The sequence below is a fragment of the Eublepharis macularius genome, chromosome 4 (genome assembly GCF_028583425.1).
Source record: "Eublepharis macularius isolate TG4126 chromosome 4, MPM_Emac_v1.0, whole genome shotgun sequence".
Lineage (NCBI taxonomy): Eukaryota > Metazoa > Chordata > Lepidosauria > Squamata > Eublepharidae > Eublepharis > Eublepharis macularius.
Window position 1 is genome coordinate 69,230,168 of NC_072793.1, and position 25,908 is coordinate 69,256,075.

Consider the following 25,908-nt stretch of genomic DNA (forward strand, 5'->3'; position numbering starts at 1 on the left):
CTCTCAAAGGCTTGGAATGTCTTGAAAGAATCTTCGTTATTAATGGACCTGGGCCAGCTTTGAAAGGTTTTGTTAACTCATGTTTCAAAATATACCCTCACCTCAATGCTTCTCTGACAAAGCAGCTCTGCCATTTCATAAGTCTGGCCTTCTGCCAACCATAGCCCAGAGCAAATATTCCCCAATTCCCAGTTGCTCTTCCAACTCTGCCAGTTCTATTTGCAACACATTCTTGTATCACAAATCATGAAAGCAGGAGTTTCTGGTACTCTGCCATCTGTCAAACAGGTCTGTGTGAATTTGGAATATATTGAAATTATTATTGTCATTGCCAAGTAATTCCTCACCCTTTGTGGCAGTTTATGATGATCTCTCAATAATTAGATTATTGCAAGTTCCCTTGCTGTTTATAACTCTTTATTGATAAATATATCTTATACCATAAAGAAAATGAATGGATGGAGATTTCCTTGCATGGTAGGGAATTGTTGTATCCTTTGGCATTGTGCAGATCTTTGTCTGTCTGTCTTGCTTTTCTTCCAGTTTGAGCACTAGAAGAGAAAGTAAAACCTGTGATTTCTGAAAAAGGAGAACTTGTTTTAAATATGACTTTAAAGGTTATTGCTGAAAAATGATAAGTGCCTTAATTTTTTAAAAGAGGATAAGACAGAAAAGGATTTTCCATTTGCATTTTTACAGAGAGAGAGTGATTGTTCTTACCGAAAGTTTAGTTCATTAGAAGAAAAAATCAAGATTAAAACATTTTTGAAGGATACAGTGCAATTTTCTAGATAATTTGTTTTGAAATAAATTGAAATCTGTGCTGAAAATTTGATGAAATTGCTTTTAAATTCCATAGGTGAAACTGGAATTGGGAAATCCACGCTGATGAACACTCTCTTTAATACAACATTTGAGACTGAGGAAGCCAGTCACTATGAGAACACAGTCCGCCTACGACCACGTACTTATGACCTGCAAGAAAGCAACGTCCAGCTGAAACTGACAATTGTAGATGCTGTGGGGTTTGGGGACCAGATAAATAAAGACGAGAGGCAAGTCACTTTCTGATTTGGTGCAGGAGGGCCACAGTACTTTGGCATGTAATTCTCTGTTGAAGAGGTTGGAGCTCACATTAGTGTTCAAGAACAGGACAAACACCCATTTAAGCTGTCCAAATTTAATAAGTATTTACATGTATATTGAGCTTCGTTTTTTAAAAAAAGGCATTAATGCTGGCCCTGAAACTTTGGACGTGGGGCATGCAGGAGAATGTTAAGTCTTTTTAAGTTGCCTTATTTTCCAGCTGCTGTGTTGTACTTAGGCTAGAAAGAGAAACTAGGATAGAGGATATGCTGCTTCTACTCTGCCCATTTGTGTTTTTTCTCTGCTCTTTTTTCCTCCACAATAAATTTAGAAGTATAAGTTTTGCCCCTCATTTCAGCTGTAAGGTGGTGGCTATTGTCTCTTTTCCTAGTTGAGGGAACAGAAGCTTGGCTAGAGGGAATTATGGAACAGGAGACACTATCTGGCGTTCTTCATTGCTTTTTGCTAGAGCACTGCTAGAAACAGCCTACAGATTAAGAGGGGGTTAAGGACCATTTGTAGCTCAGGGGAAGCCAACATCCCCTCACTCTTATGATGTCTCTATGCCCGTTTCTGGAGGAATATGGTTGTATCCACCCACTGATTTGCATTGGTACTCACTGGCAGTGTGAATGCTTGTTAGAGAAAAACTTTTAAGGAAAACTGGTCCTACCATACAATTTACTATGTATTATAAGGTGGCCCCTGGAATCCCAGGTACCTCTTTAGATGAGAGATAATCATTAGTTGACTTATATATGTCCATTCAATATTTGTTTGACATTGGCCAAATATCTATCTCAAATATAGCTGCCCCAGTACTGGAACAACTAAAATAAAACTCAAAGTGGTTAGATTCTAATCTTCTGTAGATTCAAAGATTATATGTACTGCTGTGTATAGAGAAGAACAACTATAATAAAACAATGTGGGAACAGTATTAGAAGGCATTTAAAGGAAGAAGAAGAAGAAACAAGGGATATGTTGAAAAGAGCTCACAACATCTATTATAGAATGTAACTATCTTCTGTTTGTTCAATCTTCTTATCCAATGTCAGCAGCCTATAACATGCTGCCCCAGTCACTAAAACAAAAATTTTAATGTGAGGGGTTATAACTTCAGGTGTAGCACCACTGCTTTGGCAAAAGCGTTGAGCATAAGCAGAGGCAGGTAAGAGGACAGAAACTTCCCTCCCCCTTAATTGTCACTGCAACCTTCTGTGCCTTCCTCAGCTGATTTCCTGCAGGTCAGTGGACTCCAGTAGGACCCTCAAGAGCAGAGCAGGGAGCCAGCTGGGAGTCTGCAGCAGCAGGTGCAAAAATCCTCTGCTCTAGAAACGGAAAATTCATTCCATCAGAGGAGCTGCTGCTGAGCCCACCAGGGCAGCACCTTTGGATCCAAGCCGTGGTCATTTTGCTGAAGATCCTATTGAATGTGCATCAGATCTTTAGGTTCAGACTCAACCAAGTGAATGACTAGGGGAAAACCCTTTTGTGTAGTTTTTGTAAAAGCAACCTTTGGCAGCGAAAAAATTGAATTCCACCCATGAAGAATTTTGGTCTGACAACCACCTTGTAAATTAAGTTTTGCCGTGTGAAGTTTGTAAATGAGCCAGGATTGGTTCAACTGTTGGAGAGTCCTCTATTGTAACTGCTCATAGTGAATAACTATGTGTGTGCCATTTCTGCACTATAATGTCTTGACATTCACAATACGGTTGCATATTAGAAACCTGAAACTCCTTTCATGTTGTCTCCCATTTTATTGTTCCTTACATGCACCATCTTTTGCCTAATTTTATCTCACTTTCTGGTGGAATATAGTTGGCAGTACTAAAGTGTTTTTAAAGGTGATTTTGAGTCCCCTGAGCTCTGAGCAAAGCTTGATGGATGGGAAAGAGTCTTAGTACAAATACTTTCGTTTTCAGGCAATATACTTGAAGTCAGAAAGTCTAAAATGCACCATTCAGGTTCCTAATTGAATTTGTTTTTAGTTACAGACCAATAGTTGATTACATTGACACGCAGTTTGAAAGCTACTTACAAGAAGAGCTAAAAATTCGGCGTTCTCTCTTCAATTATCATGATACGAGAATCCACGTCTGCCTTTATTTCATCACTCCAACTGGGCACTCACTTAAGTCCTTGGATCTGGTAACCATGAAAAAATTGGATAGTAAGGTATGTACGAGCATGCAAATTCCACAAGCATTGGTTTTCAGCAACTCATGTATATTTAAAACAATAGCTACATGTAGCATCTTTTCTTCAACTTGTCCTTTGGATGCCAGGTAACTCTTGCAACAACTTGAAAAAATACAAGCACCCTTATGCTACCATAATTGCTTTTCTCCTCCTCTTTCCCCCTTAAAGAAGATAAAAGTTATATTGTCAATGTTTTTCCCCCCTCTATCCATCTTTGAGATCATTTGGACTAGCTTCTGCCCTTTTCATAATGATAGCATGGAAACTTTTAGATTCTTAGGATTATATAATCATTAAATTTTCTGAATACAATTCTTTTGGCAGTCCAAACTGATTTCTGGTGAGGGTGTGCACAAGGAGCAATTATGTTGGAAGGGAAACACATGTTGTGCATATAGATTAGTGATCATGGGTTTGCTAAAGTAAGATCATCCTGAGAGGTATGTTGATTGGAACAACAATTAACAGCTAAAGTGATAAGATGATGGTTAATATAAGAAATCATTGTTGGACCAGATTATAGTCATTCTGTAGGAGTTACTTATTTTTATGTGCCATTCTGATGCAGTAGGCATTCAGGTATACTGCTGTATTGGAGTACATCTAAAGTAACATTTATGTCAGTATGTAGCCAAAGAGGCATGTTAGGAACACTGGAATAGTTATTTCGTTATTCGTTATTCAGTTATTTCGTTATTCAGTGAGCCATTTTTGGTAGTTTCTTGAATCATGTTCAAAGAGGAGAAGCAAGTCTTCTGAATTTCATGCTGTGAGTGGAGTTTGGGGACAGGCTGGAAAAGTCATAGCTGTCATGTTCTGCTCTTACGTATGGCCTTTTAAACTTTAAGATCGTTTATGTGACCCAATAAACAATCAGTGCTGTTTACTAACGTAAAACTTAATTGAAATATCTTATCTGTTGGAAATAAAATGAGTTGTCTTTTATCCATTATTCCTTCTGCTTACAGGCCAAACTGAATGGATTTTTTGAGTTTTGCTTATCTGTGGGGGCGGGGCGGAGGGGGAAGATTGTTTTGAATACTAGCAGTCACTTCTGAGACTGATATAAACCTAATTCAACATGCGTGCATCCTTGCTTATTTTTAATTATTTCTTGTTTTACTGCCCTGGATTTTTTTTAATTTTGGTTTTGAGCCTCTTTGGAGACCTATATTACATAGAAAGACGGGGATATATATTAAATTAATCCACTTTAATATTTGACAAGGCATGTGCATTTGTTATGATCAGTGCAGAGCCACACAGAAAAATAAGTTGAGAGAACATGTTTAGGGGCAGGTTATTTGTTGCAGCTTTGCCACACGACTTAGGCTTCAGGTTCCAGGCTAGGAATATGAGTATAAACAAGAACTAACTGAAGATGTTTCCACTGCCAAACTGTATTCATGTTGTGTCCTCCTCAACTACAGCGCAGCAAAGGTTTTGAAGTAGTGGTATATGAATACTTCCATGATAATAATGTTGCCAAGTAGGCCCCCTCCCCTGCTTTAAAGCCTGCCATGAACTGTGTTAAAGTTTCCTGCGTTGCTGTTTCACTGCTGCTACACAAAGACTGCTTTGCACGTGTGTGTTCTAATGCACATGTCAGTTTCCTGCCTGCGTGTCAATTACCCTGCTGCTGTAATAGACTGTGTAGTTTACTGACTCCATGTTTGGATAACTGCACAAAGGACTCTCTTTCTGGGCAGCCCTGCCCTGACCTGTATCTGGAATTCCCAGTGTGTGTTTGGACTCTGGTACAAGTGTGCCCCGTGCCTGCATTGCCATCTGCCACGGACCGTGCCTGTTCCCTGCTTTGGACTGTGTTTTAAGTGCTGTTCCCCCTGCCTCCATGGAAGCCTGCCTCATATGGGCCCAAGCCGCTGTTAGCAGCCGGGCGCCTGCCGGGGAAACCTCCAGCGAGCCTGGCTAGGCGCTCCCTGGTCAGTTCCCGCCTGGAGCCTCCCGCGGGTCGGTCCCCGAGCTTGCCCTCGCTACCGGGCAGCCTGCGAACCAGCCCCAGCTATGCCCAGCCGGCATCCATGTTCTCAGGCAGCCAGAAGACCCTGAGAGAAAAGACTGCTTTGGGAAGCCATTTCGGCGAAGCGGGCACACCACGTCCGCAGCGAGAGCCCCTCGCCCCGCTCTGCATATCTTAGGAGCCGCCCTGGAGAAGAACTAAGTGTCGACCATCCCAAGCACTTAGAGAATGCATCTCAAAGAAACCTCCGCATTCCAGAAGCTGATGACATCAGGACAAGCCCTGTCCGCTGGAACATCCTTTCAGCCCACTTGGATTTCCCCCTCCCTCTTTTGTCCCCTCTTCCTGAGGTGTCACTTATCACAATCTAATTACCAAAGTGGCCCATCCAAGCCATTCAGTAGCCCATTAGACCCTTTGTTTTAATCTGTGAGAACCACCAAGTACAGCACCAGCCCCAGGGTACATTTTGGGGTATTTAAGCCGGCCTCTCAGACCGCATGGTGCGCGTGCCATCCTATCCAGACCTCCTTGCTGTCCGTCTGTGGTTCCAGTGCTGGCATTGGGCCACCCCCCCTCGCTGTTGTGTCTCTGCTTCGCTTCAGGATAAGTGAGTATTCCCCCTATCATCGTTGGGAACCAGCTAATGCGAACGTCTCTGTATTTCATACTCTGTATTTCCTAGATCTTGTGTGTTTCTTGTATGCTTGTGCAAGTTTAGGCTTACGCCACATTGTTAGACAATACACGTGTTTGAACCTATTTGTAGTCTGCCTCTTTTTCACTAGAGTGTCTGGGATCGGGACCTCCGTATACATAGGTTATGATCCGCGCTTAATTTTAAGTTACAGACTGCTATAGCTAATTCCCCATTATAATAAAGAGCAGTTCTGGTAACAATAAACAGAACTCTTCTGAAAGCCTAATTTTTACAGAAAGGTATGCTGGGATATTAAAAATGCAGGGGTTTAATGGTAGCAGGTAGGGGTATGCAGAAAAAAATCAGTAAATCCTGATTATGAATACTGAACCAAGAAAAAAAATCGGTATTTCCTGAATACCAAATTGATTTTCTAGTTCTGTTCAGTAATATAGGAATATGACATTCCCTTGTCCTTAAACAGCAGAAATGGCACCAGAGGAATTTTCAAAATTCAAAAATAATTAACTAGTTTATTTATTTTAGGTCAAGTGAAATCAGGAAATTCAACATATGTATCTCTGAGGAAAAATCAGAACATGCAGAGACTTTAGTTCTTATGCTCTTTACAGGTACTTACAGGCTTGTTTTGAGGCTTTGCTTCCCTCATTTCCCCCCAAGTACTCTAGTATACTTTCTTTTAGTATTCTCTTTCTCTTTTTGGAGTGGAAACTGGTACCCACTTTCTCGTACCCCAATTTGCTTCTCTTCACACACCAGTGCTTTTCTTCAGTTGTTAACCGTATCTGAAGATTTCCACAGGCAGTTTCCAACCACACCCAACCACAGATCTCTTCACTCTCCAGAGCTACCTCTCTGTTTGACTGGGTAGGAAAAATCTCTCCTTAGAAGATCTATCCGCTGTTCTTTGGCCTCTTTGGGAGTCTGCACCTACTTCCCAAACTACTTTGACAACTTTTCCCCAGTTCTCCTGTTGGTGTTAAAACTGCTCTCCGTTTGGACTCCATCTGCCAACTCTTCACACTCGATTATTTTCTGCTGTGAAAAACAGACCATTCTCTTTCCAGCTCATTCTACCCAATCTGATACCTTGGAATAGGTTGTCACTCAAAGCTCTCTGTGTCTGTGAAGGATTAACCCTTAACACTCCTGCAGCTGTGTGTACAGCACTTCTAGAGTTTTTAAAACATGAAGTCTGGCACAAGAAGAAATTCAATAAAATTCAGAATTTATTTCCTAAAGGAAATTCAGTCCGGGACTATCTGGTGGGCTGGGTGTGGAGCTGTCATATTTCAAGCAAACTTTATCAAATTAGCAGTGAACCTAATTCTGAGTGTCCTCTTTAAAAAAAACCCAAGTTTCAGAAGATTGAGCCCCCCCCCCAAAAAAGGCGCCCCCAGCCACTCTCTATTATTCACTCTGGGGAAAACTACTTTGGGGCTATCTAGAGGGCTGGGGGGCATTTTTCAAGCAAACTTTCAAGAAATCAAATTTTCAGGGGAACCTTCTTCTGAACCCCCCCGCCCCCCGCCAAGTTTCAGGAACATTGGAACCTGGGTCCAACTCTATGGGCCCCTGAACAAAGTGGCCCCAGCCACTCCATTATTTTATATGGGGGAAAAGTCAAAGCTAACTCCCATTGCAGAAACACACTGGAGCAAGGCTACCATGGCCAGGGCACACTTCCAAATGCAAGCTGAGGTCATCCCAGAGAAAGCCCAACAGAAGCAAACTGAAGCAGAGGAATGGTATCCCCTCAGAACCAAAGTGAAGGAAGGCGACCAACACCACATCAAGAATCACCTCCATTCCACCCAAACCAAACTGCATTTCACTGAATCAGCCAAAATTCAGTATTTTAATCTGAATACCAAAACAAACTGCACACAGGGATTGGGAGCAGGGAAATGAACTACTGAAGTTCACATTCAGGGCTGAGATCTGTGGGATAGGTAGGAAACAATGAGCTCATTTCTCAGCTCTCAGTTCCTTCTTATTCTGCTGTCTTGTCAAATGTGGTTTTGATATGACGTTTGGTTTGAGATCAAACATCTGCTTTACAAAGATGTATTTTGGTTGTGGGCATTTGGATTAGTTGTGCATTGAAGGAGGGCAGCTGTTCAACAGAACGATGCAGTGTCAGCAGAATGGTGTCAGATATGAAGTGGACTGTCTGGGTTTCCTGTGATGATGTTGAATCTCATCCGTCAAATTGGCTTCATCAAGGTGGAGGATCTTTCCGCAGTTTCCTCTTCCCAACATGCATGTATTTTCAGCTGAGCTCATAACCAGCTGTTGCCTACTGTATCTCATTACTTACAGACAGCCAAAAATCATCTTCAAAGCTGAATTATTAAGTTAAATAATGGCTGGCAAGGACGGCAGTTAAACCAAGAGAGGCAGACTGGAACTGAACTTAGTCTGGCTTTTAAAAGTGGGTTTTTAAAAAATGAATTTTAAAAAAATAACCCTTTCTGATTAACCACATTATTAAAATGTGTGGTTCTGATTTTAGAAAAAAAGCATCTGCATCTAAAAGAGATTTTGTGATCTGCACATGCTTTACTGTATTGGTTTCTGTAATCACTATGACTTGGAGCCATCTGAGCATTTGGGCTGCAGGAGGAGGTGAGAGGTGAGAGAGTGTCATGCCACAGGCAGAAATCTTTCTACAGAAATGCTCTAGTTGATACAAGCTTATATTCGACAGTGAAGGGCCATGCCCCATGTGAATAACCAGGGCCAGCTGTTGTTATGATGTGAACCTGGGTTTTCTGTAAAGCTCAAGGCTTGTAGAAAAATCAGAATTTGGTTAAAAAAATACTAATTTGGGGTTAATCCTTGCATAAAGCAAACTAGCTGGCAATGGTGAGGCAGCTGCAGTGAGGAGGTGAGCCAGAGCAGGGTGAGGAGGCCTTGACTTGCAGCATAGAAGTTTTCTTTCTTTCTTTCTTTCTTTCTTTCTTTCTTTCTTTCTTTCTTTCTTTCTTTCTTTCTTTCTTTCTTTCTTTTTCTTTCTTTCTTTCTTTCTTTCTTTCTTTTCTTTCTTTTCTTTCTTTTCTTTCTTTTCTTTCTTTTCTTTCTTTCTTTCCAAATTTGTATTCCGCCCTCCCCGCGAGCAGGCTCAGGGCAGATAACAACATATTAAAATACAATTAAAAATTCATATTCATTAAAAATAACACATTTAAAACAAGATGGTGGACAGTCTCTTCCAACTTTGGAAGAAGGTCTTAGTCTCTGTGCCCTGTTGTGGCCCCTCTGGAAGAACTGGTTGGCCACTGGATGATACAGGATGCTGGACTAGATAGGCCATTGGTCTGATCTAGCAGGGCTCTTCTTATGCCTATAGAACTCCTGTAGGCAACCAGTTCTTAGGGGGCTTTAAGTAGGTCCAACTTTCAAATAACATAGTTTACCTGACTTTTTTAGATACAAACACTGCAAAAATCAAAGGAATACATATGGTCCCAGCACTGTCATTGCACCCAAATGAGAGTGTTGAAGTCCAGTGGTTGGGATCCAGATAGCTGCTTTGGGTTACACAAGGGGCTTTTAATAGGGAAATGGAATTCTTGACTTTCAGTAGCTGACTCCAGTGTTGTATCACCAGTTGCCCTTGAAATGTGTCCCCTGTCCTGTTTAAAAATCAAGTTGTCATATAGCATGGATGTGTATGTAGTTGTTTTGGAAAAACAAGTTTCCTTGGGCTCACAGAACTAGTATTGTGATTCTTTGGCCAGGATCCGGTTTTAACTGCTTTATCTCCCTTTTATGGCACACAGAGATAGTGAGATGCACTTTTGTGTTGGCTTTCATACAATAAACCGTTTACCTGACTGTTATTCATGTCATAAACATGCATATCATAAACACACACCTTTCATCCTTTTGCATCTGTGGGTAGCTGGATAAAAACCATAATCAATGAGGAAGTTGTACATTGATGGAGGCCAGGTGTTCAGCACTACTTCAAGCTCAATATTAGTGCATCTGCTTGTTTTTAAAGCATGACTTCTTGGTAGCCTCCTGCTGCTTTTCACGCTCTCACTCAAACAGTTTTTTTTTTTAAAAAGCCAACATTTCTCTGTTAAAGCTAATTACTGGACTAAAATTAACTAATGATCCAACAGTTAGCTTGAGGAATTAATAATATTTTACAGGCTATTAGCTGCTATAAATTCTATCAGTTCATAAAGCTAACCCTGCAGAGTATGCTAGGAGAGGGCTGGAACCAAAGCTGAATGCATGGGGGGCTTTCCAGTCTCCTCTCCCAAAGTGAGGCAGCCTTCCAGAATGGTATATATTTACTTCGTTTATACTTTGCCTTTCTCCCCCAATGGGGAAAAAGAGGGGTGCTGTAGCATAGTGATTAAGTGGTTGGACTATGAATCAACACTTTGCTGGTTCAAATCCCACTCCTGCCATGAGTTCAGTAGGTGGCTTTGGTTAAGCCACTCTTCTCAGTCCCATCTCCCCAGTTGTATGGATAACATTAACACTGAGTCTGTTCACTGCTGTAAATGAGACAATATCTAGAAGGGTGTTATATAAGTGCTGTTGTTGTTATGCACCAAAAGCAGGTTACATCATTTGTCTCATCGCCATTTTATCTACAGAGTAATCCTGTGAGGTAGGCAGGTTAGGCTGAGAATATGTGATTGGCTCAAAGTTACCCAGCAAGCTTCCATAGCAGATGGGATTTGAACCTGGCTTTCCTAGATCCTAGTCTGGCAGTCTAATCACTACACACACTGGTTCTATAGTACCTCCACGAGACCTATGGAAGGAACTAGCACTTTGCCATGAATACACATGAATATATTTTCTGCTTGCATGAGGCAAGAGGAAGGATTGTTCATAGCCCAAATCTTCACTTTTTACAACTGATTGGGTTTTCAAAATAATACTGGATTTTCTTTACCTTTTTGGTGCAAAGTCTCAATGAAAACAATATTTGCAAAAGAACGTCCGTTTTTGGCACTGGTTAGATTTAATGAATTGTGCTATTATAATTAAGCCCTCTTCCCATGCCCCTTGAGAAAAGTGTAGTCTCAGTAGTTCTCATTTTTTCTAGCTGAACCTTTAAGTATGTTCTATATAGGGTTGCAAACTCCAGGTTGGGAAATTCCTGAAGATTTGTGGGCAGACCCTCGAGGTGTTGAGGTTTAGGGAGGAGAGGGAACTCAGTGGGGTTTTAATGCCAAAGAGTCCACTCTCCAGAGCAGTCATGGTGAACTGATTTATGTAGTCTGGAGACCAGTTGTATTTTCAGGAAATCTCCAGGCTGTTCCTGGAGATTCACAAAACACATACAAAGAACATAACCGTGAAGAATTGACTACATGTGAGAATATCAAGACTTTATCTTGTCTATAAATAATGTTACAACATCCTATGTAATTCACTATGTATGCATACATATACTCTATGTATACATAGTGACTTACATAGGATGTTGCATATTCTCACATGCAGTAAGTTCTTCACAGTTATGTTCTTTGTATTTGTGGTTCTTTTATCATATTTTCTCCTTTTTGTACAGTAATCTTCCTGGAGGTTGGCAATCCTATAAATTAAGTAAACGGGTTTTTTTGTGCTTAAAAGATGGAGTATATTGTTGCTAAGGATAGTAATTCTTTCTACATTAGTGCTGAGGTTGAAAGTCTAGTGGCCCAAATGCTAAGAGTAGTTTCCATGGTGCCCTGTGCTTTAGTCTTCTTAAAGCCAACTGGCCATTATAACAACCAGGAAATTTCCAAGTGGGCTGACCTGTCCTTCCCTACTTGGCCAAGTCCAGCCCACCAAAGAAGGGGTTGCACTTGACTTGGGGCAGCTGCACCCGGCAGAGCCAGGTGCAGTAGGCTGGTGGAGGCACCCTGGCTCGGCAGAGTTGCCCAGCCAAGCAAAGTAGGGTGGTGGCTGGCTCTTTCGCCTTCGTTTGTGGAACAGGCTGAAGGATGGGTCTTGGTCAAGGGCCATTTTTTTTTCTCCCCAGTCCTCCCTTGGTTATGGTATAAGCTTTAAAATCATAAGCTTTCATGGACTAGAGTCCACTGGCATCTGCAAAAGTGGAAGCCAGTCTAGAAAAGTTTTTATGCTGAAATAAGGTGCCACAATTTTGTTTGTTTTATAGAATATAAGTTAATTATAACTGTATAGGCATAACAGTCAGTGGCCTGTTTTACTACTTACTTTCAAAATATTATATATATGTCATTATCAGACATGCTTTAAATGTTTCTACGGATTAAGTGTCAAAAATAGTTTAACACAGTCACAAATATTTCCAAGGGGAAACTCTTATTGAATCCATATTCCAGTAACTTACAAAGTTGTTGCAGTTATCATAATCATTTAGTTTATTTGACATTTCCTTTTCTTCATGGAATCTTACCAAATGTGTAATTTTATTCATATATTCCACATCCTTTTAAATCTGTCTAGACCACCAGCCTCCTCCCATTCTCTGGTTAAATCAATTCTGGCTGCATTTCCAAATAGCTTTAACCAAGTTATAGCCTGTACTTCATCAACTGCCATTGTCTTTAGGGACTGTATCTAATAGCAAATTGACTGGCCCCTGCGCAGTTTACAAAAGCAGTAAAACTGGGCCACCCACAGGCAAGGAAAAGGTCACTACCTAACATGGTGAATTCTTCACACGTGCAAGGAAAAATAACTGTAAATTGATGAAAAGGGAAAAATAACTTTTTGATGATGGTGAAATGAAGAAATAAATATGCTTCAGAGAAAGAATGAAATATTAAATGCCACCAGAAGTCTGCTGAATGAAAAGGATTCTGGAAGTACTGAATGTTGATAGCAGTTGAGTGTTGATTAAATAAAAAGGGGTGTGTTGTATGAAACTATCCTGTTATGTCCCTGGGGTGGTGGAGTAGAATATCCAAATAATCTTTACAGCCTCCCAGCTTGTTTTTAATTTTTTTGCTGCATTTCTTTTCTGTGCAGGTGAACATTATCCCCATAATTGCCAAAGCTGACACCATTTCCAAGAGTGAGCTACACAAGTTTAAGATTAAGATTATGAGTGAGCTGGTTAGTAATGGAGTCCAAATCTATCAGTTCCCCACAGATGATGAAGCTGTAGCTGAGATTAACTCTGTGATGAATGTGAGTAATGTGTTTCAAATATGTGAAATAACTTTGTGTTGTAATAGCATTTCCAAACTGATGATAATGGCTTGGGTCCTCTAAGCCATGAACACAACAGTACTTTTGGATACATGTCTGCCCAGCCTCTTTCTCTTTTCCCCATGCCTGAAATACTGATACTGGTGCCCAAGAGAACCTCATGGACAAAATGCTGTGTTGTGACTGCAGTGCCAGGTGAAATTGCCTCCACCTTCTCTTCCAGTGACAGGTGTAGCGAAATATCCATTTGTGCAAGAGGGAGCAGGGGCAATTTCCCCCTCCTTTTTTTGCAGCTCTGTCATTGGTGCAGGAGGCTCCCCCAACATCAGCTTCCCAGGGGTCACCGGAGGCAGCTGGGGAAGGAGGAGACAAGGAAAATATGTGATTCATAGGATCCAATGAATTTAAACTCTATTCATAGGGGTTCTTAAGGTATGACTACTCCCATTTCCCATTAGAGTGCTCTTTTTTGTGTTCGAAGGAGTGTGAAATGCTGGGCAGATCAATCAACAGACTGTAATCATATCTGCACAGGTATTAAAGCATCTCTGAATAATATCCAGGGATGTATAAAGAAATATTTTTAACCCTGCTCGTTTTGCTCTCCCACCCTGTAGTTTGTTGTGCTCGCAATATTTAGCAGTAGTTTGAATACTGGATGAGCAGTTCTGCTTCTTGTCAAAAGAGTTGCAGCAATACATAATGAAGCAATGGCAAGAGGAATTGTCTTTTTCAATGACCTGAATGCAAAATTACATTTATAACAAATGTCATAGCTCACCTGGCAAGATTTCTGCCAGTTCTCACGTAAAGTCATGCTTAAGATCTTCCAACCTTCAGGAGCAGATTATGGGTACGGAGGATTGTGGTAGAAAGATGCAAATATCTCTTCCACAAACAAGTTCCATGCACAGTTGAGTACAGCCATCTGTCAGTGACTCGTACAAAAATGATGTAAGGTAGATCACTATTATTATTGCTATATATCAGAAGAAAGCTGAGGCTAAGAGACAGTGGCTTGCAAGGTCACCCAATGATGCAGTGGTCATGCTCATATCTTCTTCACTGTCTCTCAACGTGGCAGTTAGGAACATGTCTATGCTGGCTGAATGCAAATTGTGTTTACTAGTATTCCTAAATTCATTGACTCATACTAGAATTTGCAGTATTGCACAAGTGTTCTTCTGTTTCCAAATGCTTAAGTGAACATGTGTGCGAATGCACCTATATAGTTCTAGGAGAGGCTGGGACAAACCACCAAGTGTATTAAACTCATGACTCACATTTTTAGGCTCACCTGCCTTTTGCTGTTGTGGGAAGTACAGAAGAGGTCAAAGTTGGAAATAAAATGGTGAGAGCTCGGCAATATCCATGGGGCGTGGTACAAGGTAAGTCAAATGCTGTGTCTGTTAGAGTGGCAGGTACACTTGCTCCTAGTGGCTGTTAGGGAACATTTCTAGAGTACTAAAAATAATGGGATGATACAAAAGTCACGAAATATCAGAAGTTGACACCACTCGGCCATCTTGTCTTGGAGTATCATGCATTTTGTGTTTATGCTGCTATAATAATCTTACATAAAAGCCCATTCTTTTTTACTTGCTTGTCACATCTACACAATATTAGTTTGGTTCTGAGACTTCCATTGAGACTAGAACCTGGATGCTAACAGATAATAAGCTTCCAACAATGATATGAACTACCAAAAGAAATGAGATCAAGGCCCTGCCTTGCATATTAGAATGAAAACGGGGGGCAAATAGGGAAAATAATGGTGGGGCAAGACTCGGGCAAGGAAGCTGCCTGTATATTGGCAGATGAATTCCACTAATACAGCTGAAGTAGAGGTCAAAAAAGAAATTCTGTGTTTGGTAAGAAGATTGCACAGCCATCTGCCCTGCAGTCTTAATGGAGTACTGCAAAGTACAGTTTTGAAAAGGGTTGAAGAGAATTAAAAGATGTAACAGTAATTAAGAGGTGGGGGATCAGTTCTGTGAGAAAACTGAAGAATCTCTCTGAGTGCCCATTATGACAGAAATGTGCATGATGACTTGGCAAGTTGGCAAGGATCTGTGATATCCTGCTATATCATATTTAAATTGGGTGACTTGTTAATCCTACTAGATGAAAAAGCTGTGATCCTGTTGCCTAAGGAAATTCTGCTTTAATTCCATTTAGATGTGTGCTCTGACAAAAGGGATGCCAGCATTCTTAATCCTGTTAGATAGTGTGTGTATGTAAAACACAGTTTACATGTTGTTTACATTACTCTTTTTCATTTAACAAGTTGAAAATGAAAGCCATTGTGACTTTGTGAAACTGCGAGAAATGCTGATCCGTGTCAACATGGAAGACCTTCGGGAACAAACTCATACCCGCCACTATGAGCTGTACCGGCGGTGTAAGCTAGAAGAAATGGGATTCAAGGATACCGATCCTGACAACCAGCCTTTCAGGTGAGAGAGAGAGCACTTTCTTTCCACCATTGTACCTGCTGAAATGTGTGAAAGCTGAACATTGTCATGAAGCTGAACTTTAGAAACATGCTGAGCTTCTTTTTCATTGCTAGTAGAGGCATTTCTATTCTATCATATTTCGTACACAGTGCAAGTTGTAAACAAACACTTGATGGTTGCTGCTAACTTGTAAATATTTTGTCATTCTTTTCAATGTCTGATGATCAGGGGGATTCTATTTGTGTACTTACTAGCCTTCAAGAAACGTATGAAACGAAAAGAAAAGAATTCCTTTGCGAATTGCAGAGAAAAGAAGAAGAAATGAGACAGATGTTTGTGAACAAGGTCAAGGAGACAGAGTCTGAACTGAAAGAAAAGGAAAGGGAAGTAAGTACAGCAAAGAATGGATCTAGGCCACAGATTCATGTGCTAGAATGTATGGGTTTGTGTGTATGGAGTATAAAAAATCCATTTGGTGGATGAGATGCTTAAAGGATTGAATCCCAACATTAAGGAGCTACCTGCCTTTCTTGTTTGATTAGACAAGATTTTGTCTGTTCTGTAACTGTGGCCAGGATACCTAGCAGAATGTCAAGAAGTTTTGTCCCCTGCTTGTCCGCAGCATCTTGTACTTGATGGTATAATCTGATTACAAAGCTTCCATTAAATATTACAGCTAATAACTATTGCTAGAAGACTCAATTAATTTACCTAATCTTTTTTTTTAAAAGCTATCTAATCTCATGGTCAACTAGTGGGAGTGGTTTCTGTATGTATGTTATGTGAAGAAATTACTGCCAGTCAACTTTGTTGGGTGACCTAAAATTGAAAGAGGGAGGGGGGAAAGTCATGTTTTTCACATACATGTAATTTTTCTAAAGTATCCCAAAATTGAAAGAAGTGTTTCTGTCTTTATAACATTGGTCAACATACTTTTGTTCATAAAAAAAAACCTGCAGCGCCTCATTTTACATCCATAGTGCTGAAGCACATATTGGTTGCAAATCTGCTGGTGATTAGTCAGAGAAGAGAGCTGGAAACGTGTAGCCCTTAAAAATAACAAATCAAATATTAAGGAGGGGTTTTTTTTGGTTTCTTCTGAAGTCTTAAAAATCCCACATTTTTAGTCTAATGCGAGAGGCTTCTGCTGAGTTCTTCTAATAATGTATTGGCAATTGGATCAATTGAAAGTGGTGAATAATCTTTTTTTTACGTTATTTAGCTTTCTGGCCTGGTTCATGCTGATCTAAAACACTCTCATACTCTTAAAATTTGAGTTTTCACCTTTGAATTCTTAAAACTTAATTAGAAGCTTTCTGGGAAATGTCCTTTTGGGCTCCAAAACCCAGGTGAAATAAGTATATTTTTGGACTGTATCCAGGTTGCCTTTCCGTCATGGGTCTGCTCTAACCATGAGACTTTTTTTCTAAGACATAAAAGAGTCCAGTAGCACCTTTAAGATTAACCAACTTTACTGTAGCATAAGCTTTCGAGAACCACAGTTCTCTTCATCAGATGCATGTGACAAAGAGAACTGTGGTTCTCAAAAGCTTATGCTACAGTAAAGTTGGTTAGTCTTAAAGGTGCTACTGGACTCTTTTCTATTTTGCTACTACAGACTAACACGGCTAACTCTGGATCTTTTCTGAGACAGTTGTCTTGAGCCATAAAGAAAGGTTTATTTACTCTGCCCTGAAATTAAGGGCCAGTTTTTTTTCCATTATGAAATGAAATAGCTTTTGCTTTCCTTGCAGCTGGATCCCACATCCTTCCAGTAATGATTGTAATGAGGAGCCATATGAGTTAGGAAAATATTGTGTCTCCTTCCTGTGCCAGGGAGGGAGAACACTGATGTCCAGGGAAGTAGGAAAATCACATAAGTTGCCCATCCCACACAGTTGCTTTATACATCTGCATCCAGAAAGAATCTGCAGAAGTGTTGCTCATTAACATTTGAATCAGCTGAGTTCCTATGGGACTTGTGGCTGGCAAAGCACCCTACTGTCGGTCAGGGCCGAAGACCTCCTACTAAAAAGAAATGTTAAAATATTCACTGAACTTTCCCCCCTTTTAGCTGCATGACAAGTTTGAACATCTAAAAAGGATACATCAGGAAGAAAAAAGGAAGGTGGAGGAGAAGAGAAGAGAACTGGAGGAAGAGATGAATGCCTTCAACAGGCGGAAGGTAGCCGTTGAAACGCTGCAGTGCCAGTCTTTGCAGGCCACTTCACAGCAGCCACTGAAGAAGGACAAAGACAAGAAAAAGTAAGCAGCCTGACATAAACTTCCTTGCCAAGACAGCACATTCACATGTAGTTATTAGAACATACTGCATTCGCATGGCTACTTTTAAAAGCCTTGAAGAAGCAATTAGGTAAGTGCCTGAGGTAAACAAAACCCACCCAATTCCCCTTCACAGCTGCTTCAAATGAGTAAAATAAATCAAATATATTACATACATTTTAGCAGGGCATCCTGTTTTGGAGTATAGAGAGGTAGAAAATAAGAATCTACCCTCTGTAAAGGATGCTTGGAATGTGCCCCTCAGGTCAGCCGTGCTGATTGCCCCTGGTGTTTTTAGTTTCAAAGGAGGGTGAACTCTGCTGCTCCCCAAGGAAGGCAGGCAATGACCGTTAGTTTCTCGGTTTTGGCATCTAGTTGGTTAATGTTAATGTTTACAAAAAGGGCTTTTAAAAAAGTAAAGACCAGGGTAGAATAAATTGGGAATATATTCAGCATAGTTTCTTTGTTTTGATTGCCTGGCTTTCGTAATATTTTTTTATATATATAGCTTTATTTTACTTGAAAGTCTTTAACGTTTAGGCTGAACAATATGTCTCACTATTATATGGAAGTGCCTTATAGAGACTCAGATTGACAATGAGTGCAAAGGGTCTCAAACAGCGGCCTTCCCCACGTCTGCTATGAGAGAACTTTCTGCAGGAGATGCTGGTGATTTAACCATAGAACTTCTGAATGCAAACCATATCCTCAACCACTGAGAGTCACTCTACACGAGACATCTTACATGAGGACACTCAAGTGTAGGGAAACACAATGCTAGCTGGGAAGTGTAGTTTAAAAAGACAGAGCCAAAGGCTTCCAAAGGGGAGATGAAATTGGCAGAGCCTTCCGGGAGGCAAAGATGAAATTAACACACCCTCTGAAGAGCAATCTCCGCCAGCTCCATCTTTTTAAACTACCTTCGCGTAGAGAGGTGAAATTGACAGAGCCTTCCCGGCTAACATTGCATCCACCCTACACTTGAGCATCCTCATTTAAAATGTCTCATGTAGAGAGAGTCTGAGTTACGGCTCCCTTCCTTCAAGTTAACTGCTCCTAACAAGAATGAGAATTTTCTCTTTTGGATTAGATCAAAGGTCTTCCTAGACAAATACTGGCTGACCAGATTTCCCTGGAAAGTATGAATGCTGCCTTCTGATGTCTACCTCTGAATATTTAATTAGAGAGACTGCCTCTGAAGATGGAGCTTCTGTTCTTGTGCTCACAGTCTAATAGCTGTTTGTCTCCCTGAATGGGGCTGATCCCCCTTTAAAGCCATCATAAGGCAGTGGCCATCACCACATCTTAAGACAGAGAACTCCACAAATTTAATTTTGCATGACATGAATAAATAAATTGTGCAGAATAAATTTTGGAGAGGAAGTGTTTCTCCAAAGTGCCCTACCTTAGCCGCTACTGCAACTGAGAGCCACTCTCTCCAGTCATGTCAGCCCTAATAGATTAATCAACAAAACTGACTAAAAATCAGACTAATCCTTTGCTATACATAATATTTTCTATTTTTCAAATAAACATATGAATGTTCAAGAAGCTTACTGTGAGTAATCATGCTAATAATGACCACGGAGACGAAGGCCCAGTGATTAGCAATCTTAATTTGCCTTTATACGGAAATGCATAACTTCATGGATTGCTGCTTATTACTGAATGTTCAGATATAGTGGCCAATTCATGGTTTGGTTGTTGGGCCTGAACCTTGCTCTTGAATGCTCCCTCTTCCCCTCATGTGTTCTGATTTGCTTCCTAGTTTGGGTAAACCGAAGTTTATCATTATGTCTGAATTAGCAAACTGGCTCCTGCTTGCCTCCAAACCAGAATTAGAAATCATGGATTCATACGTTTATGTTGCAGTGTGGTCCAGGCCGATGCAATCATAGGAACATGTGTAAACAAGAATCTGGGTTGTGTAGGTGATAGGCTTTTCCTCAAACTAGCTTGGCGGGGAAAGTGGTGGTCCCGCTCTGCAGTGGTAATGCATGGTACAGCTGATAAAGGTTTGTTTGAAGATTTTGTGAAGCATGTTGAGGACTGCCTTTGAATTGATCAAGGCTAACTTGCTCATCTGTGTCCCTCCCTATCCAGACATCAGTCCTGGAGTCTGAGTGTTGGGGAGAAATACCCTGCCCTAGATTAGCTGCTGCCATTGTTGATTTTTTGGACTGTGTGGTATAAATGGATCAATTGTCTCTGCGGCTGCAGCATGGAATCACTGGAACTATATAAATAGTATTACCCTTTATATAATACTCCGAGAGTGCTTGGCAGCATATAACATTTGAAGAGGCCAGGTGCTACATGGCAAATTTTAAAACAAACAAAACATTGAGTGGTGATGTGAGCTCCCAATGTCAATAAGTTCTTAGATGATTTTTTAGGGATTGGACAGTTATAGACCTAACAAGCAGGAGCTAGATGAGCTTATAATGATTTATTATGCAGTTTTCCATATAAGTGAATTTCATTATTTGACAGCCCAATTGAAGCTGTAATTATTGCTCACACTACTGTTCATAAAAAAAGAAATTAAATGACAACTGTGGTAAAAGCCATTTTTAAATAAAACACAGATTAACGCTTAAAATCGGTATCTTGCAGAGTCAGATTTAATTGAGCTAATATGCTGCAAGAATCTGAGTAGCTGTTAACTGTACAAATTTACTAGACATCAAAACATTGATTTAAGTTAGCTAGTGACATCTTCTGGATAATACAGTAGAGAAGATTTGTTACTATTTTATCATGTTTATGAATGTGCTTTGTCTTGGATTTTAGCAAAGTACTCGTTCTAAGAAGATAATTCTGTAATGAGTAGGGCTGGGGGTTCTAAGTACATAAATACCCCTGGAATCTGATACAGGAATTTGAATTCTTGAGTGTTTTTGCATGATCAGCTTTACCCATTGCGATCACTATACATCTTAGTCCTTCCATTCATGGCAAGCTGCCAGCAAGGGGAATCTAGGATGAATGCAAGGTCTTGGAGACGGCTGGCCGTTGTGTCAAATGTACCCTTGAATCTGTGACTTCTGCACACACAGTTAATGAGGCTGAGCTTTGCAGAAACATTTACATTAAAAACATGAGTCCTTTAGCATCTAGTTGATCTTCAGATATACTTATTCTCTGCATCCTTGTATGAATTTCAGTATTTAGCCTATGGCAAAGCTAGCATTGAATTAGTGTTCAAATATGATTGCCTATCAGAATAGTGGTGTGTTCTTATTCTAGGTAGCAATATCAGCACGAGGGGCAGTAAGACTGTCAATCTCTAATGAAAGTCTTACATATGAGTCAATACTAAAAGAAATTAGAAAACTGGGAGACAAGATTGCTGTGGGGGCTGCTATCTTTATACCTACAGGTAGATTCCTTGTTCTTCAGTTAGAGACTAAAGTCAGTCTTTATTGTCTTACAGGAATTATTAGTGGTTGGGATGAGTGTGTGTTGGATCAGCATGCTCATATCTTGCTACAAAAAACACCAGCAAACTTTTCTTTAAATGTAACTAGTAATGTTAAAAGTAGCCATTTCTGTTTTTGATTCGTAGGTTTTGTTGACAGCCTACTTATGCACAGCATTTCAGTTGAACTGGCTAATGCAGAAATGATGTCAAGTAATTGTGTAGGTTTCATTCATATGAAACCTCTTCTGAAGCCCTTCTGAAGACATAGGGTTGAATCCTGTGTGCTTTTCACTCATAGAAAAGGGGGCTCTGCAATTTCAGCAGATGTCCCATCCAGTACATTTTTATTTGTCAATGTTTCCTAACCCTCAGCAGAAGATTTTTTAGGGTACTTGAGGGATTGCTGTAGGGGAAGGCAAGGAAAGATTGCCTTCCATGAGAAGATCCCAGCCGTAATATGCTTACATACTGAATCAGCCAGTAGAATATCTGGCTTCTGGGAATCCTCAGGGTGGATTGGGGTGTGTGTGATTTTCCCCACTGCAGATTCTTTATGCTGTTTCTGAGGGTCCCCTCTTGTTCAGGGGCGGCCTTTCAGGGAGCTCATCTGTCTGGGTTGGGGCAGAGCGGGAGGCAGGAACATTCCATTTTGCTGTTTCATTTGTGGAAAACTGCTTTTGTATCTAACCCATGTAAAGGCTAGCCCTGCTATTGTGAGAAGCCAAGGACTTAACTGAAGACCTTGTATTTGTAAACCAAGAGCTTAATTGTAGTATAGTTGCTAATGAAAATGTCATCTAGCCTGTGGTTTTTGAAATGGGCACAGTTTTGCTGATGCTCTGTTCTAGAGGACTGTGTCTTCTGTTTTATCATTGTGTTTATATAAATATATTTCTTTATTCTTATGTTTTAATTATGTTTGATTTCTATTGTTTAATTCATTCTTTTTATGTTTTTGTTTCAGTTAATCTCACACACAGACTTAAATGCAGGAGCGGACTTTGTACATTCATGTGTTTAGTTGCTTGTGCTTCCACCCTGTGATCCATTCTGCCCATCCCATTATGCAAGTGAGCCAGCATGAAAGACAAAATGACCATCTTCTGTGTTTCTCATTGAAAGGACTGGGTCCATGCAGGATGTAACTTTAAAAAAGAAATGTTTAACCTTGTATTTGCAAATTCCCTATATGCATTGCCTAGCTTTGAAATAGTAGGGTTTAATTTGTTTCAAGACCAGTACATCTATTTATATACTGACCCCACCTATACTTAATAAATTAACCACAGCAACTTAGACTAAGACATTAAACTTAAAAGTTACCTTTGGGAACCTCATTTGTTTTATCTTTTAAAATCACTTTGGTTAAAAAACAGCCACCAAAAGGTTTTGAACAAATCATTCTTTGAATGTGTAGTAACACTTTGAATTTCTTGTTTGAAGAAGAGTGCTCCAGCTTCTTAACGTCCATCTTAGTGTGTTATTTAAAAGAAAAACCCAAATAACTTTGATGTTTATAGTAATAATAAAAGTAATATTACAGTATTTAGCTTTTCTGTGCATCTGAAGTGCAACATTATTAAATAAGAATTTAAGAGGGCTTCCATTCATTGTAATTATGGAACAATGAATGAGATAATTCTGTCATCAAAAGTAGGATGTTAGACAACTGTGGTTTATTTTTAAAATCCCTTTCATCAATATCCACTCCTTCAAGAATGGGGTGTCTGTTTTTTCTATTGTGGCTAAAACACATATTTTAAAAACTTGTTTTAGCTTCTTTGCAATTGCTGGAAAAAGTACATAGGATTGGTATAGTTCAGTAACAGTTACTATCCTCTCCTGTATATAATGGAACTGAGACAAGGGGTGAATATGACTTTCAGAGCTAGATTTTGTTTTAATTCTCTTTAATTTAGAGTTGTGTTGACAATCATGGAAGCACTTAGATGTGAATATTTCTTAAAATCACATCTGTGTGGTGACTTACATTCTTAGACAAACACATGCACAAGGATTTACATGACTAGGGGACCATCTGACCTAATTCAGAAGCCTCTTTAGATTTTTGGCTAAAGATAAGAGAGAAGGTGATTGACATGATGAGGCTTTCAAGTGTACGTAATTTTGTTGGGGGGGGAAGCATTTTGGGACAAGATTTTTTTTTTTAAATACGGGTTTGTGGAAGGATTCCCCAGCTGCAAAATAACTGGCAGCCACTGGAGCTACTCCAGTTGTTTGCTGGACATATTCATGAACTAGAATCTGAAACAGAAATCAGCAACATTCATGGCAAAATAACTTCAGATGATGATAAAATTAGCTGTGGGACCTGATTAATTACATAAAGGAGACTTCAGGGCAGTAGAGTGGTTTGATTACATAATACCCTAGCTTGATCCGAATGCTTTAAGGACTACAATGTATTTGTTTCACAAGAAATGACAAACAAAAACATAGCCGTATATCCTGTCTAGAATTTCCATGGGTACAATGGGGTGGATAATTTTCTGAACCCCCCCCCCCCAAGATATTCCTAGGGCAGTTTCAGGAATAGCATTTGGGGGGCATTCGGGACTACCTTAGAAATCAGCGAAAATCGCCCCTCCTTGCATGTGTAATTATTCTAGATTGGTTCCTAGCTATATTCACAGGTGTTAGATCAGATTCATTCATTGCAGAGAAGCAGGGATGAAAACCTGGCAGAAGCATTGAGCATCTCTCATTGATTCTTTGCATGCAGAATGAGCTGCCTATCTCACCCTCAACCACATCCATCAGAGGCTTTCGAAGTTGTTACTCTGTGTTCTTCCCCCTTGCTTTTGTGTAATGTTAACAACTGTTCACGGTTCCCCTTTTCTCCAGAGATGGTTTAGTCTTCCACTTAAAATCCTCTTAAATGCTGTATCATAGTCTGTGTTTTATTTTTGAAATGGTGAGAGGCATTTTTCTTGCCTGTCTAGAAGCAGCATTTAACCAGGCAGAAATCTCATACTGCACATTCGCTTGCAGAAGTCTGTTATAAATGCTTTGAAGCATGTAAAAGGCAATTGTCTGTCTGTTATAGATTGAAAATCATGTTAACAGTATTACTTGATATTTGTAAGGAGATAAACCTCATGACAAAATTATATAGGTACTTTAAATCGCAAGCTGTCAAAGAAATGGTGGTGTAGATATTTACACTTTTTAGGTTTTTTTAAAGGCTGTGCCTCTGTTAAGCTAAATATATATATTTACTGATGAGTAGCTTACAAAATATTAGGAGAAGGGGAGTTACTGTATATATGGACTAATATGACACATCATGTACAAGATGACGATCCTGACAAAGTGAAGTTGGATAAAGTTGCAAAGTTATTCATGTTTTCCTTTGTCAGATGAAAGGTTTTTTAAAAGCCTGAAGACTAATTACACAGGGGAGACTGCAGAGCAGGTCAAAAGTTTGATCAGATATGCAAACTGGTGCATCTGTTCTAGCAAGTGCTGAAACCAATAAGATTTTCTATGCAAATATTTTCTTTGTGATTGGCTTGTGAGAGCTCAGTTGCTTTCCTCATGCACTTTTGGAAGTGTGTGGAAGATGTAATATAATAATGAAAAGATTTTTAAAAGGCTACAATGGCAATATTTTCCATATATTTCTGATGAAGACATTCAGAATGTATGCAGCAATATATTAATTGTGTGTGCAAAATATCTGTGTATATATACACACATACATACATTGTGCTGACCATTTTGTCCTTTTTAAAAAAAATACCTGACCTCAGCTTTGCCTCAATCTTGTTATCCTTTTGTAATAGTGGTCCCAACAGAAATCGCACACTGTTCCTGGCTGGGATCCTGTTTAGTAGTACTTAATATCTTACTATCATACCAAGATCCAACTCAGTTGTTTGTGCATATTATAATTCTATACATTTGTTTCTTATTTAATGAGTTACTGGTGGTAATAATGTGACACTGATCTTAAATTAAATTCACCTTTCGTGTTAAGCAAGGAAAACTAAAACAATTTGATTCAATTTTCCCCTGTCCTATTAAAAAAATGGAATAATAGAAAGATACAGCTTTTCATGGAAGCTTCACTGCTACGTATTTTCCTGTATTTCAAAGCTTGTACATTTTAGGCATTTATTTGTTAATGAGAACAAAGCAGAGGATTCCACCTCGAGGATTGACCACACAATATGACAGAGAGACAGTGGGGGGAAATGATGGGACTGCTTTCGTGAAATGTTAACATGTCATTCTCATTTTTGTTCTTTAAGTTTTTAAAAAGTGTTCAGTTTTTTTTCAGTTTCCTTTGTACTTTTATTAAATGTTACATTTTACTTTGAGTTCTGTGGTGTTTTATTTTGACATGTATTTCCTTCAAGGTAGAATATCCATTACGTTTTCATTATGTGAAAAAAAGCTTTCAGTTCCAAGACTTTTATGTACAATTGTGAGCTGCTTATGTGTCTGAGCTGAACCCATTATTTCATCAATGTAAATTATGCTAAGCCATATTACTTACAAGAATAATTTAGGATTCATTTTAAAGCCAAAATGAATCCTAGTTTCACCACATACATAAAGTATTTGGGTTCTAAGGCTAGAGATACTTTATGGATTATTGCAAAGCTCTGTGGTACTTCAAATATGTGGTACA

General features: G+C 39.6%; 1 protein-coding gene across 7 annotated transcripts in view; it reads left to right on the forward strand.

Annotated features, from left to right (window-relative positions):
• SEPTIN8 (septin 8) overlaps window positions 1-25,594 on the forward strand; it is a 67,808-nt gene extending 42,214 nt beyond the window's left edge. For 6 of the 7 annotated variants that reach the window (XM_054977744.1, XM_054977750.1, XM_054977749.1 and 3 more), the window contains 8 exons: window positions 860-1,055; window positions 3,081-3,267; window positions 12,906-13,067; window positions 14,380-14,476; window positions 15,376-15,544; window positions 15,799-15,931; window positions 17,619-17,809; window positions 22,216-25,594. In XM_054977744.1, the coding sequence (XP_054833719.1) occupies window positions 860-1,055; window positions 3,081-3,267; window positions 12,906-13,067; window positions 14,380-14,476; window positions 15,376-15,544; window positions 15,799-15,931; window positions 17,619-17,809; window positions 22,216-22,219 (1,139 nt within the window). In that variant the 3' untranslated portion in view covers window positions 22,220-25,594. The remainder of the gene's footprint in view (window positions 1-859; window positions 1,056-3,080; window positions 3,268-12,905; window positions 13,068-14,379; window positions 14,477-15,375; window positions 15,545-15,798; window positions 15,932-17,618; window positions 17,810-22,215) is intronic. The other variant, XM_054977745.1, reaches the window with a different exon arrangement.
• The last annotated feature ends 314 nt before the right edge of the window (window positions 25,595-25,908 follow it).